General features: G+C 45.1%; 1 protein-coding gene across 2 annotated transcripts in view; it reads right to left on the bottom strand.

Moving 5' to 3' along the window:
* MDGA1 (MAM domain containing glycosylphosphatidylinositol anchor 1) overlaps positions 1-19,380 on the bottom strand; it is a 148,654-nt gene that overhangs the window by 54,143 nt on the left and 75,131 nt on the right. For both annotated transcript variants that reach the window (XM_054629836.2, XM_077175803.1), the window contains one exon: positions 2,299-2,568. In XM_054629836.2, coding sequence (XP_054485811.2) covers positions 2,299-2,568 — 270 coding nt within the window. The remainder of the gene's footprint in view (positions 1-2,298; positions 2,569-19,380) is intronic.

Below are 19,380 nucleotides of genomic sequence, written 5' to 3' on the forward strand. Positions count from 1 at the left end.
TTTTGATAGAATTGCTGCATATCAAAATACTTTCAGAACTTCCTTCTGGAAGCTTTTACTACTTCTGGAAAGTTTTGTCTTTTGCTTACAGCTGATGGGAAAAGCTGAAGATTATCCATGTCTCTCTTTGAGGCTCTTCTGTGCTTGTGGCTAGTGAGGGAGCAGGGCTGCCCTGGTAACTTCCCCAAGAGGAATGGGTTGGAGGTTTCACTATCCTTCCAAAACATTTTGGAAACCTAATCACTCATCCATAGAAGAAAAGAATCCCATCCTGGTCAGATACATGTCAGATACATGTACTGTATTTTCAGTGCACCTGAATGCCCCACTGTCAAAAATGAGTCGCTTTCTGTTGCATAGGAAGATTTTTGGTATTTTTTTTCCACAGAGAAGAAACAGAAACAAAAAGAGACCATGCCACTTTATCTGCTCAGATAGGAAGGCTGTGGTTGATGGGAATTAAAACTCCTGCAATCCTGAGTCCAAGTAGAGCAGTCTAGTCACTGGAATATTTTTCAGGTTGCTCTACAGGCTCAGAAGGCCTGATTAATTTGTAACTGTCCAGGACACAGGCAGAGATGTCTGGAGTTGAACAGCTACAATCAGATATCAATGTCTTGGAAAAGGAGAAGGGATGCAGGAAAAATAAAGGCTTGCTGCTTTCCTGATCAGTGTCTCTAGGCATGAATCCTACTTTCTGCTGAGGGGATCTTATCTGAGGCACAGCATGGCACACGGGGTGCCAATGAGTATTTGTTGCTGCCACCAGTGAGAAATTCCTGGGAGCATTCCCAGGCTTGACAGGGATGCAGTTTTCTGTGATAGAGAGATTTGGTTTGCTATCACTTAGTGATGCGAGAGTTACAAGCATATGAAAAGGGTAGAGAGGGTAGAGAGGGCCAAAGCTTTCAAGCAAAATTTGCTGCAAGACAAATGCCAGGAAATCTCAAGGGGTGAGATCACAGTCCTGAAAAGGGACCCAAATAGTAGAAGTAGTTTGGGTTCCCCCATTTCTGTAAGCATCCCAGAGTTACAGCATACCTGAGCTTTCCCAAACCCTAGGAAAGGCTTGCTTCAAAATCAGGCCTCTCTGGATGTTATTCATTCTCATTTTTCTCAACCCAGGCTTGAAAAGTATTATAAATTGGCCTGGACTCAAACCTGAGTATTTGGACTGAATTTATTGCTTATTAAGGCAACTTCATAGGAGAGCTCTTCTAGAAAATTGTGCCCAAGTCAGTTCTGGGGTCATGGGAAAAGCAGATTTAATGATCAGCTGGAGAGGCCAGGTCAGATGTGCAGTTTTAGATGCTATAAGTCTGCCATCCCTCTGTGCAGTTGCAGATGCTGCAGAGGAGGTCTGTTACAGTGGATGATGGATTCAAAGAAAACTGAGCAGCAAATCCACTGTGGACTAGCAGCCATTCCCAGCTCATGCTTTTTCTAGAAAGCACTGTGAGACACAGACAGACAGGAGTCATAGAGAAGGCACGGGAATACATAATACAGGTTTTGTTTATTTTAGTTTCTTTCTTTGCTTTTAAAGAGGTAATCAGATGGTTTGGAGCCTCTTGGAGGGATCTACAGAGCTTTTTCACTTCCTCTTGGTCAATACTTATCGATGACACAGGTTGTCTAAGCTTCAAAGCTGATTGTGGCCTTGAGTTTAAGTCCTGTAAGTGGTCAAACACTGCTAAAATCTAACAGGGGCTAGCACTTAGCTTCTCCAGGTCCATCTGCCTGAATGATGGAGACAGATCTCTCTGCTGGCTTATGGAAAATTATTCCTCCTGAACAGAATGCTGGGCACACAGGAAGCAATAGACTCATGTAGTGGCACCAGTTTATGAGGAGCAAGCTTCCTATGACTGTGCTATTCACATTCTCTGAACAGAGAGAGACATAATTCTCTCTCCCAGGATTTTTCCTGGGAAAGGCAGTGAGAAGCTCAGAGAAGAAGAGAAAACAATTCTTATCTCTACTTGCTGCTCCTGTTGTTTGGCACATGTGGAATGTGTTATGGAGATTGTATTACTGAAGGTGATGATTGTTTGGATTGATTGGCCAGTTAGGTCAAAGCTGTGTCATGGCTGTCTCCAGACAGTCACGGGGTTTTCCTGAGTATTTCTTTAGTATAGTTGTAGTATAGTATTAGTGTAATATAATATAGCTTAATAAAGCAATTGTTCAGCCTCCTGAATCACGGAGCCAGAGCACATTATTCCCTGGCTGGGGGTCCCCTGCATCGATACATGACCCCATCCAACAGCTCACTCTGATGTGCATTCTGTGACTTACCAGACACCTGGAAGAGGCAGGTGGAGACCCCCACGTCGTTGGAGATGCTGCACTCGTAGTTCCCGCTGGTCTCCCGGCTGACGCTGTCCACCTTGAGCTCCGAGTAGTCCTGCTGCTCTGCCAGGGGCTGCGCCAGGAGGCTCCCGTTGAAGCGCCAGATGGAGGTGGCCACCTTCATGGGGCTGCCCTTGAGCATGGTGCAGCGCAGGGTGACGCTGTGCCCCATGCCCTGCCGTACGTCCTGGAAGGCCGGCTCCACCACGGGGGGGACTGGAACAGGGCAACAGACAGGGATTCACCAGGGAGCAGCTGCCTCACCCAGCACGGTCACCCCGAGCACCTCTGACAAGACAGGTACCTATGATTTCCAAGGGGTTGAAGGCAGGATCCATCACACCAAAAGCAAAAGTCGTCTGACAATCCCTTCTGACTGGGCTGGGGCCACATTCTACCTCTCTCCCTTTGAGGCAGTGGTAACCTTTAGCAAGCACTCATCCCACACTGAGCACTGCTTGGAGGAGCTACCAAGCTCTGCTCTCTCATGTGAGAACTGCAGCACCAGCAGCTGTATCACAGCTTGGATTCAATCCTCAGATCTAATCAGAATGACTGGTCCTGTTATATAGCACAAAATGCACTCCCTGAGCAGATAGGTAAGTTCCCAAGCAGTCATTCCTTCTTGTCAGTGTTTGGCAGGGTTATCAAGGACACTCCCTTTATAATGTAGACGGAGGGATCTGCACCAGCTCTCCCCACAGACCTGAAAGGGTTTTGGAGGGCCCCTCCCAAATACATCAATACAACACATCACGGACTGGCTACAGGGACTCTGGGTCCTATTTTTATCTCTAGCAACAATTCCCTGATGTTGGGAGGTGAGTCACATCTATCCATGTCAGCTTCACTGCCAGTAGTGTGAGAATGGGAATGGTGATGTGTGCTCACCTCCTCAGCAAAGGGAGACTACTATGTCTTTTGCACTTCTTTAGCACTTGTAAGAATTTATGGTAACCTCATGATTTGGGCATGGTTGAGGCACAGCAAGGAGAAAGTTGGATTGGTACTGTTTGGGTTATTCCTTATTTAACGCAATGAGAGGACTTAAATCCCCACTGTCTCTGATAGACATGTTTCACTTGCAATAAACTCTTAATTAAAACATTACAGCATTGGGATAAACAGAAGCTCTCCATCTAAAATGAGGAAAGCTTCCTGAACACAAAACAGCTGTTAGCCTGAATGTAAGAGGGAGAACTGATTTATAGCAGTTTCAGCACAGTCACAGCTGACCTTCTCCAGGTTCAAAGCAAGTGCTCTTCCACAGTTTCTATGCCCACAGAGCATCTGCCTCCTCTAAAGGTCCACAGAGTTGCCAAGCACAGCCAGGCCCAAAAACATGCAACACACAGCATCTGCAGCAGTTACATAACATGGGTCCACCAACAACCATGGGTCACTCTGCATCCCTGCTGCCCTGAACAGAGCTGTGCTGGGAAGGGCTTCAGCACACCAGTCTCCTCCCATAGCCTGACCCCAGCAAGACCCAACAGCTCTGTGACACTAGTGACATCTCTGTCTTCACCACAGATGAAGGTGCTGCATGCACTGTCCCACGTGTGGGCACGCAGTGTCCCATCTCCAGGGAGCACAAATGCATCTGTGGGTATCCCGTGTACAATCATCCCCATCATCCCCTCCACCTGGCAGCCTTTGTTTGATGTGGCTGATTGTTTTCCAGGTACCTTGTTCTCAGCTCTAAGTCTTTGGGCCCTTTGCTGTGCTTAGGTGGATTAAAAGCAGCCCTGCCTGAGCTGGGGCTGCCGTGCTGAGCGGCACGGTCAGCTCATTAGGGATGGCTTTCCTGGGGATGTGTGCTTTCCTGCCAGTGCTTCGAGTGCTGACTTGCCTTTGGCTCACACGTCTCCCACCTCACAGTGAGAATAATGTGAGAAGTTGTTTGATTAGACCTAGTGCCATGCATGTATCATCTCCATCCCTCGCTGCAATCCCATTTCTTCAGTCACATCTGATCCTTAATTGAAGCCAGTGGGGTCTCACATTATAATCTAGGCCAGCTGGTGATATAGGGAAAAGAAAGAGAAAAAGGGGAGAGAAGAGAAAAAAGAAGGCTCAAAAAATGGCACAGCCACTTCAGATGTACTCAGAGCACTCTGTCTCCTGAGGAAGAGCGAGAGGGGTTGGAAAGCAGCTTCCCTCACTGAATCTAACTGTGCCAGGTATGGGGCTGGGACAGAGGAAAATGTCTGAAACTGGACAAAGTGCACCTGCAAGGATGTGCTGCAAGGAAAGTGCCCTCCCGGGGCACACTGCGGGAGTGTCTGGGGCTGGTAAAGGGTCACAGAGGATCAGGGCCGGGATCCTCCAGAGGCTTCCTTAGGTCACTGGAACAGCAGGGCAGCCAAGGATGCAGAAGATATTTAGTCTTCTTCAGCTGGAAAATGGGATTTACTTGATTTGCACTGGGACAGGCTCCAGGACTATGTTACCATCTTGCAAGGGGAATGTCTGAAAGTGTCTATCAATTAAAAATTGATTATATTTTCTCCTCTTGTCTCTTGCACTAGAAAACACCCAACAAATATTAACTCTGCAGGTAGTCCTGGAGTTCCTGGGTTTTCTGGAGAGAGAGCTGAAGCAGATTATCCCATCACTACAAAGTATAGAGAACTACACCAGGGGTCAGTTATTCCCCAAGGTTCCCAATGGATATGAAAACAAAGGAAGGTCAACAGCAATTACAGAGCCAGACACCAGCTCTGGCCTCCAATGCCTACTGGGGAGCTCACACTTGTTCAAGGAGGTTAAACACAAAAGGCAGACTCACCACAAAGGCAGGGATTCAGTCCATAAAACCTGACTGCTAACAACACAGCCTTTTCTGTTTCTGTTCTTTTCTCTGGCTTAAAGGCAAAAGAAAGCTTGTCTAAATGAGCTGGTGCTGCTACTCCCCAGAACTGGGAACTGAACAGCTCCAGTACACCTGACATGGGGGCTGTCTTGGAGGAGAGACCTGTGATATGAGCCCTGCATGGACACCTTTAGGGAGCTGCAAAAAGGATAATGATTTTCAAGGTGCCTCTTATACTCACGGGGAAGCAGCATTTCTGCTGGCTATAAGGAAGTTGTGTTTAGCTATTCTGGCTTGCGAAGCTGCTATGATGCTCTTTAAGTTTTTAGCCCAGTTCCAAAGGTGAGTCCTCATCCAGAGGCCCCTCAAATGCCTTCCTGTATCTCCCTTGAAATCCAGCACCTGTATCAGAAGTGCTCTTTTAAGCAGCCTCCACACTGCAGGCAGCAAGTTGCTAGGCTTCCAGAAGGTAAAAAACCTCTGTGCACATAGAGAACTTCAGGATCCCTTGGCAAGAAACGCAGCAAACAATTATAGACAATTACTGCTCTTTCTCAGAACACAGCCTAACTCTGGAAGAGCTTGCTGGCAACAGCAGTGATGAAAGGGGTAAAGAGGCAGTGTTGAACTGAGGGTCCTTCACCAACCTTGTTAAGATGCTGCTGCTGCAGAACACAAGGCAGGGCGCTCTGCCTTTGCAGCAGAATTAGCTGGTTAGGAGCAATTCTAGTGAGCCAAACCCAGGCAACCTGCTCCAGCGTGCCAGGCACCCTAAAACAAAGCTGGGCTGCAGGCAGCTCCTCGCTGTGAGCCAGAGCAGATGCTCTGCACCAAAGGGCTGGTGAGCTAACATGGCTCACAGTGATGAGGGCAGCGGTGAGGGAAGTACAACAGTGAGATGTCAAGCGCCAAGGAGTGCTGCTTTGTGTCCCATTAACATCTTATTTTCTCAGTTTTACTGGAAATAACCAGAACAGAAATGCTAATCCTTCTAGGTGAGACAGAAGTGTCTTCGCACAGTTCAGAGTTATGGTCTGCTTGGTTTAAGTCTGTTTTAGTTTTAGCCTTGAGAAAGGGCAAAACTAAACTGGGGCTTTTCCTTACAGGAGCTCAATGGAGAGACCACAGTCTCTCCTTTCACTGTCACTGTGCTGTCCTGCTTGGGTGTAGCTCAGCAAGGGATACTTGGTCCTTGCAACGCTGTCAGATTGCTGCAGGTTCCCATCAAATTCAGATGCCCCCCAGAAGGCAGGGATGTTTCTTTCACCAGTGATGAAGTCAGAGCATCCCAGGATAGCAGAGATGCACTTTGAAGCCTTTTACTCATGGGGTAAATAGAGAGAAAAAAATTCCCATAAATTAGAAACTGTCAATGTTGTCATGAGGCTGCTCAATCCAGTATGTATGAAAGGCAAAGAAAGGCTCCTGTTGAAGTGGACTTATGCCCAGAAATCAGTGACAAGCTTAAAGACAAACCAGGATCTGCAGAACAGGGGAGCATTGAGTGAACGGACGTCACACAAATTGTTCAGGCAATAATTGAGAAGGTTGAACATCCTAGACATCACAGGACAGCACTACTATGCAAGACACATGCAAATTCTGCTTCCCCACTGCAGTTTGGTAACAGTGAATAGCATAACCTGACCAAATCTCAAATGCTGGCTTGTTTTGGAAAGGTTGTCAGAGCTAGGGAGCTCTCTCATAATCTGCTTTCTGACTCAGAAGCAGCCTTGTCCCCCGTGTAGCCATGTACAGCTGACAACAGCCATCTCTGTGGGTGGTGAGCTGCCAGCACTGTACCGCCAGTGTGTGCAGCTGCCATGGGCTGCTACATTCTTATTTTGCTACAGGAATTTACTTCCCACAACACCTCCTCTGCTGCAGAGACCACCACAGCACAGCAATGTCATGGGGAAAAGGAGAGGCATGAAGACATGACCTAATCAAGGTCACACACACACAGATCAGACAAAAGCAGTGCAGGAGTCCTTCATCCTCACCTTCACTATACCTTCCATATTGGGACCCATATCCTGCTCCTTCCACTCGTAGCCCAGTCTTCCTTGTCTATGAGAAACACCCTCTCCTCTATCCTCCAGAACCAGTCTTTAAATTTTTATTTAAATCTAGACAGTGCAGTATGTGACACGAGTGATGAAAATAGCAAGCTGTGCTGGATTAGAAAGCTGCTTAATTTCAGCAGCTTTCATCCCACCCTACCCACTGACTACCTCAAAGCTTAGCCATGCATCACAGCACTCCTAACTTTGGTTTTCACCACGTCTCTTGGTGAGACCCAACTGACCACCCATTTGTAGGACATAACATTGCAAACAACACACAAATAACCTGGCATGAAAGACTGCACAGAGTGGTTAGTTACAATTCTTAGCTGTGTCTCATTATCCAAAGAAGCTAGTGACAACAGGGAGTCATTTTTCTCTAGAAAGCAAATCAGCACAGGCAGCTATTTGGACCTTTTGAGACCTAAATGAGTCTATCCAGCATCCATTTAATTTCTTATAGGTATCCTTTTGCAGACTGTTGGATGCAGTCTTCCCTAATCTTCTCTAGACAACCAAAGCAACCTCAGCAAAGGATGCCTCCCTTTTCCAGCCCCAACCCCATAACCTGGGGCAAGAAAGATATCACAGACAGCAAAGATGCTGCAACCCTTTTCTCACAGCAGGAAGAAAATTCCATGGTTTCAGCTCCAGGAGAGACCAGAACTCTCTACCTGAACAAAAGGGAAGCTCTTTTATTGTCACAGGGCTGGGAAATCACAGCTGAGCAATTCAGTTTCTTGCAACTGCACCTACAGCCCATACCTTAGGAACACACATTAGGCACCAACAGTTTTCCATGTGGAGACAAATATCCAACCCGTATTTACAAGCGCAGTCTCATATGCTTGTTTAATATATAAGTGAGTAGTTAGAAGAAGGGAGATACAGGAAGGCTTGCTCAACCTGTTTCAGATAAAAGCCAAATCTCATTCTTTTATCTTATATGGCTTTTGCCTTTGCATTTCAGTCTCTCCATGCATGAAGAGATAAAACATGTGGGTTTTGCATAGTGCTTGAAAGTCAAGTTGCAAATATTGTTATTTCAAAGAAAACAAATTTGTTTGAGTGAATTTTCTGCTGGACAAGTGAGAGCAGGGTCTGAAGAGGCAGGGCTCAGAGAATGCTTAGTTCTGTGCTAGTTGACTGCTTTTAAAAGAAGAGCAAATGAAATGTATTCACTACCAGCTTTTCTGCTTTTCTCTTCCCTGAACTTTCCAAGCCAATTAGCTCAACCAGTCTTCACCTATTAATAAAGAGGGATTTACTAAAGGATTTCCTCTTCTGCATGATGAACTGTGCTGATTAATACATGAGACCCCTTGCTCGCTTTACAGAGTGCTTTGAAGAAAGTCCATCCTGGGTGGGAATTTCCAGACCTTTAGCCTCACAGATAGGCCTCCTCAAAAAAAGATCTGTCCCAGACATGCTGGAATGCCACTCAGACTCACTGCCCAATTAATTCACACTAACAAGATGCTACAAAGACAAGTATTCTTCTGCAGTGTAAAGCCACCCCATTCCCATGCCTCACTTACCTTCTAGGGTCTCATTTTAAAACAGTGCACTCCCCAATTGAAAAAGATAAGTAGAAAAAGATACTGCATGTACATAAAACACATACACATTTATATGTCAAATGCATGCTGCTAAGCCTTCCCCCACCCATACACCACCCAATCAGCCAAGTTGTTCACTGGAGAAATAGAGAGGATGAGAGTGGATATTTCAAAACTAATACCTTCAAGTACTGCCAGACCAGTGGCATAACCCCAAACTTAGATTTACTTTTTTTTCCACTGACTAACATGAAAATATTTTCTCTAGCTGACAACCAAGTTTGCTAATTATGACATGGTAAAGCAGCATGACAGCCAGTGTGGATCTGCCCAGCCTTTATTCTCCTGCCCACACACAGACCCACAAGAGGGGAGCCCTCCCATGTGTAGCAGTGTCAGAACACCAACGTTTCACTCAGGTTCTGCCTGTCATCCACAAGATAACAAGGTGTCACCTCATACCCATACATCTGTTATTACATGCCTTGTTTAACAAATTGGGCTGGCAGTGACACGCCACTCCCAACAGCATATAAATAGTTTAGATGCAAACATTCACTAACAGCCAACCAATGATATTATTTCCCCAAAAGCATCCTATATGCATTAACTTTTGGCAGAGAAACAGTTATCTTACTATTCAATAATTCATAGGTGAGCCACTCAGCTGGGCAGTTCTGGGAATAAAGCAACTCATTGCCAGTGTGAACTAAGGAAAAGAAAAAAAACCCAAAATCAAGCCCACAAGAAAGATTAAATGAGGTTTTTCCAAAGCAAAGAATCCACATATTTCCTCTTACTTCAGAGTTTATCAGTAATTTTTCTTACCATCTAACCTAATTCTCTTGCTGCAGTTTAAGCCCACTGCAAGTCCTCCCCATCGGTGTTTTCATGTCCTAGTAATCAACTCTGTACTATCCCCAGGGTGTAAAGAAAGGAAAATAGAGGGAAAACAGCTAATCTGTGAAGTTCATCATCCTAGTACAGGCCCTCCACACTCCTGAGAAAGATTTGGAACAACTGGGAAAGGACTGATAACCTCCCCTCCCCAAGTTTGACAGCAAAGCTGGTGCTAGCTGAAGCAGGACTTTAAAGCCCAAATTTACCACATTTTAATTCATTGAAACACTCATCTTAGGAATGCCACCTCCCTCCAAGGCTATTAAGTGAGAGGGACATCTCCAGAGGATGATTCAGATGGCAGGAATTCCTAGCTGGCAGAGCCTCTGTCCTGCATGTGCACAGGGAGCTTAAGGTGATGCCAGCCCTCCCAGCTCTGCTAGGTGGGATGAATGCAGAGTGAAGCAAATGCATTGATGTGGCCAGTGCCCCCCTTCCCTATGAACCTCTCATGAACTCCCAGTGCCCCTTGTTTGATGAGCTGATCAGTAAGCTGAGTCTAACACACATCTGAAACCTGGGCAGTGTATCCTGCTCTTGGACAGGAGACACCTCCTGTGCTCCAAGTGCTGTGTGCCACAGCAGAGCTCACCTGGGCAGGAAAACAGGCACCAGCCTGCACATTCCCCATAGCAAACATACTGAGAAATCTCTGGACTCCAGGAAATGTCCAATTAGTGCCACCACCAGGGCTTATGTCCAGAGAACACAGCTGCCTCCTACAAGGAATCGTCTGAATTCTCCCTTGTCTCCTGGAGGTGAGAGCACCCCCAACCAGAGCAGCAACTGGGCAGAGGTGACTGCTGACTCCAAGCATCAATCCAATAGCTCCTATTCCATTGCCAGCTGCCATAATAATTCAATTACTTCCATATATTTACACCCCATTAATAAAAGAACTGAAATTTAAAAGCAGGGAGGCTGCAGGAGAAAAGTACCTCTGAGGACTGCAATCCTGTCAAAATAGAGAAGAGCCTCTGCTTTACAAATGCAGTTATTGTCAGAGCTGCAGGGGACCAGAGTCTTCTTCTCACAGCTAGATCACAGCATTACCTCACCTTCTGTGTTCAGTTTGAAAACTAAATTGAGACCACAAGACAATCCCTCCACAGCTGCTTTCCAAACAGGCAGGCAAAGTGAGAGGTAGCACAACCACAATCAGAAACATTGATTAAAAAATCAGATCTGCTTTAACGTTGGTGAGGTGGGACGGAGCTGGAAAGGGGAGAGATCCAAGTCAGGAAGAGCCCAGTAGGGGAAGGAAGGCCATCCAAAGCAATTAATATAATCAAATACTAACCAGCACTCCTTAATATGTTTACTTGGAAATCTTTGTTCACAGTAATAAACAAAAAGGATGCGTGGGGCAAAGCTAGACCAGGAAGAGTTAATACAGTCGTTCACAATTTATCTACAGAGTGGAAAGAAGACAAGCTTCCCCACACAAAACAGGCTGTTCCTCAGCTTCTTCTTCAGATCTAGTGGGGAATTTGGACCAAGGATGAAGAATTCTGTGTAGAGCAATGCTCAGTTCTTCATCACTTCTCTATCTGCTACCTGAGAGTTCTGCTGCCAGTTGTTTAATATCCTGCTCTACAAACTGCCATCATTGCCCCATTTTTCCATCCTTCACCCTTGATTGGTCTTGATTCATCTGAGGAAGATGACGACAATGAAAACGTAACTGTTCAGAAAGAGGCTGAAAGGATGCTCAAACTAAAAGATTTATGGCAAACGCTCAGGTTCATAGATGAAACAGCTGAGGTCAACAGATATCAAAGCAATTTTTCCCATAAGAATTAATGTAACAAGGGGGGCAGTGCATACAGGAACTCAAGAAATGCATGCAATTTAAAAACACGCGATCAGTATATATAGCAAAGAGAAAGGAGAGGCAAGAACATTTTTTACTGTAAGCATTTTTACTGTCATTCTGTGGATGGTTACCGCTTCATCATTGTCATCATCATTTTCAGATGAATCAAGGTAGATAAAATCAATCACAGGCAAAGGATGGGAAAATGAGGATGGGTTCAGGAGGTCTTCAGATGAAATGGCTGAGGTCTTTCAGAACACTGACTGGCTTCAAAAAGCCAGCTGCCAAACAGCCACAATCTCTGCTATCTGTACATCCTGTTTTTCCCCTCCATCCTTTACACCATTACCTGCACATATTTAAAAGGTGTGACATCCATAAGGACCTTTGCCCAACTCCTCTTCTATTAATTAATTACTAAAAAAATACTTCATCTGTCCTATTAGTACTGTCATAGCTTTTCATGGACCTATCTTCAACAGATTGTTGGTTACAGAGAATCATCTCTCTGCTCTTTATTCCAGAGGATGCTGCCTGCCTTTGGAGGCAGCAGAGGATCTGGCAGTCCCATTTCTTCAGGAATGGGTAATATCACCCACCTCAAAGAACTATATGGATTCAAGCTATAGAGGACTCACTCCTGCATTGGAAACTCCCTGTTTTCTCTCGATGCTGGCTCTGTGTTTCCCAAGGCACACCAGCCCTGCTGCTGAAGCAGGTGCAGCCCTGTCGCCCCTGTCTTTCCCTGCATGAGGGAGACCACTTTCACTTCTGACACTCACAGGGGCTGTGGGCTCCCAGAAATCACTTTTCAGGGCTTGGGGTCTCTTCTGCAGCAGAAGGCACAGAAAGGAGGCCAGTGAGAGAACTGGCAACCATTCAGGGACAGCAGCCTGCTCCTCAACCTCCCCATCTGGCTATCGGCTCTGTCCCATCTCCTCTGGACTTGGATCAGGAGAGCAAAGTTTATTAACAGTCTCATTCACAGGATAAATCTGATCTGACATTCGATTTTCCATGGCTGACCTCAAACTGGGCCAGTACAGCAGAACTCTTTGGATGAGCAGCATCCCTGCAATGTGGTCACTTGCCTATCTCCCATATTCACTTCTTTGTGTTGGCCAAGGAGAGCGTCAGCCCCAGCCAAGGTGAAATGCAGGACAAGTGGGAAGGCCACACTATTTCTTCCAATTCTTGGATTTTGGTCCAACACATAAACATCTGAAGTTGGTTCCATAAGTTTTTATTATTCTCATTCTCAGCTCTCCTGGGACAGAAAAGTTAAGGCTATTATCTTCCTCATTCTGACCCGCTGCATCAAGATCTGAAAGTGGATGCTGGCCTGAGTCAGTCCATCAGCAATCATCATTCTGAGGGGTTGCACCAGCACACACTGCAGCACAACATCCTGCTCCTTCTGCCTTCTCTGTAATAAATAATAATGCTTCCCAGAATCAGCTATCCCAGGTAAAAAGGTCATTTTAAACCAGCTTCAGCAACATTTGCTGAGACATCCTGCTGTAGTGGGCAGGAAGCAAATCTAATTCTGCATACAGTTTTGGAAAGAACCTGCATGGACTTAAATCTGAAAATATTTGTGGCTAAATCTGTGATACAAGCCAGAGAAGTAGGAAAGACAGCCTCTGTCTGTTTGTAAGACTCTGGCTAGGTCTAGGTACCCTGATCTGAATTCATCAGTGCAAAAATGGCAGACTAACAATGGATCATAAAAATCTTAAAAATGACACAGAAAGTAGTAAAATATCCACTTTCTGTAGAAAAGGGATCTTTTCTGTAGAAAAGGGAAAACTTCATCCAGCTGGGTCATTGAGGTGAAGTTTGTGATAGCACCTTGTGAACACCAGAGGAGATAAAATTATTCTGTACCCTCCATGCAAGCACTTTGTATGGAGGTACAAACCAAATCATTGGGTCAACCTAAGCAAATGAAACCTCAGAACAAACAGCAATAAACCTTTTTATTCCTCACTGATTCCATAAAAAAACTCATGGAAGATGAATGTGGGATGCAACCTTCCAAGCTAAAAATGAATGATGATTAATATAGTTTTATGGGTTCTTGGCAGACAGACCGGGTAGTGTTTGAGAAAGCAACAAGAAAAGTAACTATCTTGTCATAACATCCTCAGGCTTTGGAAAGAACCTGGCTTGCTTCCACACGACAGACTAATTGAAGATGTAATACTACTCAAATGCAGCCCACATTAAGCAGATTAAAAACACATTAACTGGAAGAGTTCAAAAAGAAATTTTAAATGGCTGCATGCACCATTGGGATCTCTATAGTGAGAGGGAACGCCTATTCTAGGAATACATCTCTAGAAAGAATCCACATAAACCTCTTAAAACTGATGCTCTTTCACATCTCCATCAAGGTCAGAGATCCAGAGAGCAGCTTGGCAAGGCTAAAGTGGATCAATTATAAAGCACTCTGTTCAGGCTGTGTAGCCAACATCACACATGACCACCTTTAGTGTCTGAACGACCTCACACATGTTTGCTGCTGGTGTGGCTGGGTGCACACTTTGGCACATCTGTGGCATGTGGCTTGGGCTGTGCTTCCTTCCCTCTCACACAAAGGCAGTGATAAGTGACAATCATCACCCCTAAGCTCCTCTGTCAATATAAGAACCAACATTTCTAGAAGATACAAAACACATAGCAGTAAATGACAAACTGAAGAAGTACCTCTTACAGGACAATTTGGCTTGCCTGATGGAATAGTCTTTTGGGAACTTCATTCAATTTGTCCTGGATATTCACGGAATCATAGAATATTTGGGGTGGTAGGGACCTTTAAAGGTCATAATGTAAAGGTTCTTGAAAGAAAATTGTTGAGGAAAGAATGCGTCACTCTTGCAAGGAAAGAGACAATGACTCCAAGAGGAGCCTGAGTTAATGTAACCTATTAACATCAGCTTTCAGCTTAATTCTGTGGTCCAAAGATGTCCAAATCCTTGGATGATTAAGCCAAAGCTCACTAAACATATTGTGAGATGGGGATCACATCTGCACTGGTGAGATCATTTTTGAAAGCCTGTTTAATACATGTGGCCATGCTGACAGAATGATGTTGAGAAAAAATGAGAAGAGGGCTATAAAAATAAATATAGGGCTGGAAAACATGCCTTGTGGTGAATAGCTAAAGAGACTCTTTCTGGATTGCATACTGAAAAGGCTAAGAGATTACTTGTTCTGGTGTCTGGGATTACACGAGGAAGAGACTGCTGATAACAAATAGCTCGTTATGTGAGAAGACAGAGGCATAAAAAGAGCTCGTAGCTGGAAACTGAAATGAAACAGGCTTAGATTAAGTGATGACAACAGAACCATGAGAGTAAAAAAAACACTGGAACAACTTACTGAGCAACACATTGAATTCTCTGTCACTTCAGGGTGTGAGGAGATGCTGCACTGAAAATGTACAAATAATCCAAGTTTAGATGCACAAAGGTAAACTCTCCTTGTTCCTCAGCTCCATCAGTTACAGGGACTATGCTTGGCATATAAATAAGTCTCCTGTCCAGACAAACAGCAAAAATGGTAAGAAAGAGATTCAAAGAGCTCTTGTTTTCTCATAGTGATTGGGAAGCTGGAGTCACGGCATTTTGGATAAGCAGATTGGAGCACATAAGCTTCCCTACACAAAACCCAACTCTTTCCTCCTTTCTTTAAAATAGTTTCATTTGCATTTTTTCATTTATATGTTTAAGTTGGTTCCTAGAAAGTGAATCAATATGAAAACTTACCCACTTCCATGCATAAGTTTGGACTTTTGCAGAGCCTCGTTACTAGCAGCCAAAGGGGAAAAGAAAGATTTCCAAATCACAAAACCCTATTTTGAGTTGTTCTGTTTTCCTCTGATTGAGCCAACTACTGCCATTTTCTTATCCCTTTAGATCTACTACAGTCTCTCCAGCAACCACCTTAGATGGAGGGCTGCTCACTTTCCCTCAAGCTCCATTTCTCTGTTTTACAGCATACCAGAATGTTGGCTGAAGGGCCTGTATTATGCATAAATAATGAACTGCTCAGAAAATCCCAGCAGACTTAGCACTATTAAGCTCATCTATATTGCATTCAGTTATTAGATACTGTGTTCTAGCTTGTGATTAGGACAGTGGAGTTTCTCCTTGCAATCAGCACTTTCTAAGGAAAATCCCTGTTCAGTGCAAATGCTACTGTCACTCATTGCTCTCTTGACCTCAAGCACAGCCACTCTTGGGAACCTCTATTAGTTCTGGCACTACCAACAATTCCTCCTGTGAAATGCTTGGCCAAATTTGCCCGAGAGTTGTAGCATATTTGCATGAGATTTGCAGCACTGGTTTCATCACCTGTGAGAGCAGGTCACAACAGATCAAGAATCTTATTTTCCCTTCCACCTCTTTCCAATCTGGGCTACCTGTAGAACTTGAGATCTCAGTCTCAATCCCAAATTGCCATTTTGGTCTAGCAGTAGGTTTAGGGTTCAGGTGACAGCTGCAGGGATACTGGCACTGGAAAAGGCATGCCAAGTAGAGCACAACACTGCATCAACACTGATCTCTCCACATCTTTCTTAATCTGTGCCACCTGTGGTACTGGGGTCCTCAGGCTCTGTCCAAAGCTGCAATTAGTGGCAGGGTTCAGAGAAAAAAATGCCTACAGGTCCAGGGATACTGGGGCTGGAAAGCCTGCATTTCCAGAAATCAAAAAATCCCAGTCACAAGTGCTGTTCCCCAGTGCTCAGTGTTGAAGACAGCTCTGTTTAATCTTCATCAATTATCTAGATAGAGACTGGGGCACCCTCAGTCAGTTTGCAGATGCACCAATTTGGGCTGCAGTGTCAATCTGCTGGAGCATGGGAAAGCCCTGCAGAGGGATCTGGACAGCCTGGATCAATGGGCTGAGACCAACTGTAGGAGGGTGAATAAAGCGAATTCCGGGTCCTGCCCTTGGACCACAACAACTCCTTGCAGCACTGCAGGATGGGGCAGAGTGGCTGGAAAGCTGCCCAGCAGAAAAGGACCTGGGAGTGCTGGTTTACAGCAACTGAACATGAGCCAGTTTGTGCCCAGGGGGCCAAGGAGGCTGGTGGCATCCTGGCCTCTGTCAGCAGTGGTCTGGCCAGCAGGACCAGGACAGGCATTGTCCCCCTGCAGTCAGCACTGGTGAGGCCTCACCTTGAATCCAGTGCTCAGTTCTGGGCCCCTCACTACAGGAAAGACACTGAGTGTGTCCAAAAAGGGCAACAGAGCTGGTGAAGGGTCCAGAACATAAATCCCACAAGGAGTGACTGAGGGAGCTGTGGTTGTCCAATCTGAAGAAAAGAAGACTCAGGGGAGATCCTATTGCCCTACAATTATCTGAAAGGAGACTGTGGCAAGATGAGGGCCAGTCTCTTCTCCAGGCATGAAGTGACAGGACAAGATGAAACAGCCTCAAGTTGTGTCAGGGGAGGTTTGGATTGCATATTAGGAGAAATTTTTTCACCTAAAGGGTGGTTAAGATTGGAATAGGCTACCCAAAGAAGTGGTGGATTCACCATCCCTGAAAGTAGTCCAGAAATAAGTGGATGTCGCACTTTGTGATATGGTTTAGTGGCCATGGTGGTATTAGCCCAGAGGTGATCTTGAAGGTCTTTTCCAATCTTATGATTCTAAATGAGCAGTCTCAGAAGTCAGCTTCCTCCCAGCCAACAGCAACAAAAATTTCCGTGGTTTCTTGTGACCACATGTGACCCTAGAAACAAGGACTCCAAAATGAAACAAAATGCAACAGGTAGGCATTCAAATAGGAAATGTAGGCATGTCTGTCAATTCTGGGACCAATGATGGAGGTTCATTACTGGGGTCATGAATGAAAACCAACTGTTCTACCTCGAGTAATGGAGGCCAATTATATTTGAATCAGAAGTAATAGCTGACAAAGGGAAGGAGTGTGTGCACACTTGTGTTTATTTGTGTTTGCAACAGAGATGCAAAGGAGAATGGAAATCAGGAACTATATGAAGTGAAATAGGGTGAAAGGGGTGAATGCTGGAAATATGATTTCTGCTCACTGAGAAAACACTATTTCCTGGCTTCAAAGAAAAAACAGTTTCTTGCTCAGAAACTGGCCCAAGTAGAAAAGGCAAAAACTAGTCACTGTGCAGCTCCATAGAAAGCTCCAAAAAGTTCTATGACCTTGCTAAAAACAGAGCCCTCAGCCTCCATATAGAGCATCCTAGCACAGAACTGGAAACAGGGAGACTCACTGGGATGTAGAGAAGCCTGAGCAGCTCTGAAATTTAATTCTCATTTAAACAGTTTCCCTATAGGGGTGAATGTAATTAGTGCTGTTTCAGAGCTTGGGGTCAGGATGGTCACAGCTAATTCAGAACACATCCAGGATGCTCAGTTTTCTACTGGGGCTTTTGTTCATATCAGGAATGTCTCAGGGGCTTCCCTGCATAAGTCCTCTCCTCAAAAGTGGCACCACTATTCTGTGCATTACTTCCACATGCCTGCTACAATCCTCTAGTCCTTCTGGGCTTGAGGGAATAGCTCTGCTCCAATGCCAGAATCCAGAGAGCAGGTGAAGAGTAGCATGAGATTCTGCTCCTGCACAGTCATAGGTGCTACATGACATGGTTCACAGCCCAAAAATCCTGATAGAAAAGCAAAGGCACAGGCACAATGACACAGCACCACATAGCTCCCTCTGGAAAAAAACCTGGGGGAAAAGGATCTCTGCTTCCCTGGCACAGGTCCTGTGTCAGGTCTGATGGCCTATGCTGCTATGCAGGTTTGGACAGCTGTTTTCACTTCTCTGTGCCTCAGGCCCTTGTGCAGAGGCTGAGAGTTAACATGAGAAAATGAATCACAATTTTTGTTTGCATGGCGACTTCCTGGTTTTCCTAGTAAGTTCTGGTCCATGACATCTCTCTCTCTCCACCTCCAAGAGGCAGAATTTGATAGGAACAAAACCAGTCCCTCCTTTCCTGTCCTGTGACCCCAGGCTCAAAACATGAGAGCTGAGAGCAGGTTTCTAATTTGCTCCATCTTCCACTTCCCTTGCCCCATGACTGCTGAAGCCAGTGTGTCTTTGTTTCAGCACAGAGTTAATTGTTTTGGAACAGAGTTAATTTTCTTCGTAGTAGCTGGTATGGTGCTCTGTTTTTGATTTAGGTACAGTGATGTACTTAGGATGAGAACAATTTTGATAATGCACTGATGTCTTAGTTGTGGGTAAGCAGTGCTTTAACTCATGTTCTTTTCATTGTCTCATGCTCTGCCAGTGAGCAGGCGCACCAGGAGCTGGGAGGGAGCATAGCCAGGACAGCTGACCTGAACAAACCAAAGGAATGTTCCATACCACAGAATGTCATGCCCAGTATATAAACTGGGGGGAGATGCCTGAGAGGCACCAATTGTTGCTTGGGGATGGGTTGGGCATTGGTCAGCGAGCTGCAAGTAATTGTACTATGTTTCACTTATTTTTCTTGAGTTTTACTCCTTTTTTTCCCCATCTCTCTCCCCTTTACATTACTATCATTACTACTAATATAATACTTTATTTCAATCACTAAATTTTTCCTACCTCAATCTACAGGTTTTACCTTTCTTTTTGGATCTTCCTCCCACCTGTAAGAGATTCCCCATGATCTCAGATACCAGTCCTATTTATCACCCTTAGCAGAGAATATCCCATAACCCCACATTCCAGGATCCACAATGCTTTCTTTGCCTTGGCCAAGTTCCCATGTCTCTTGGATCTGTACTAGTGCTGCATGGGCCCAAAGAGAAAACAACAGAGCTGCAGTGCCAGACTCACTGTCTCTGACCTACTGACTGGAGATAAGCACATGGCAAAAGTACTCACAGTGTT

The sequence above is a fragment of the Agelaius phoeniceus genome, chromosome 3 (assembly GCF_051311805.1).
Source record: "Agelaius phoeniceus isolate bAgePho1 chromosome 3, bAgePho1.hap1, whole genome shotgun sequence".
In the NCBI taxonomy this organism is placed as follows: domain Eukaryota; kingdom Metazoa; phylum Chordata; class Aves; order Passeriformes; family Icteridae; genus Agelaius; species Agelaius phoeniceus.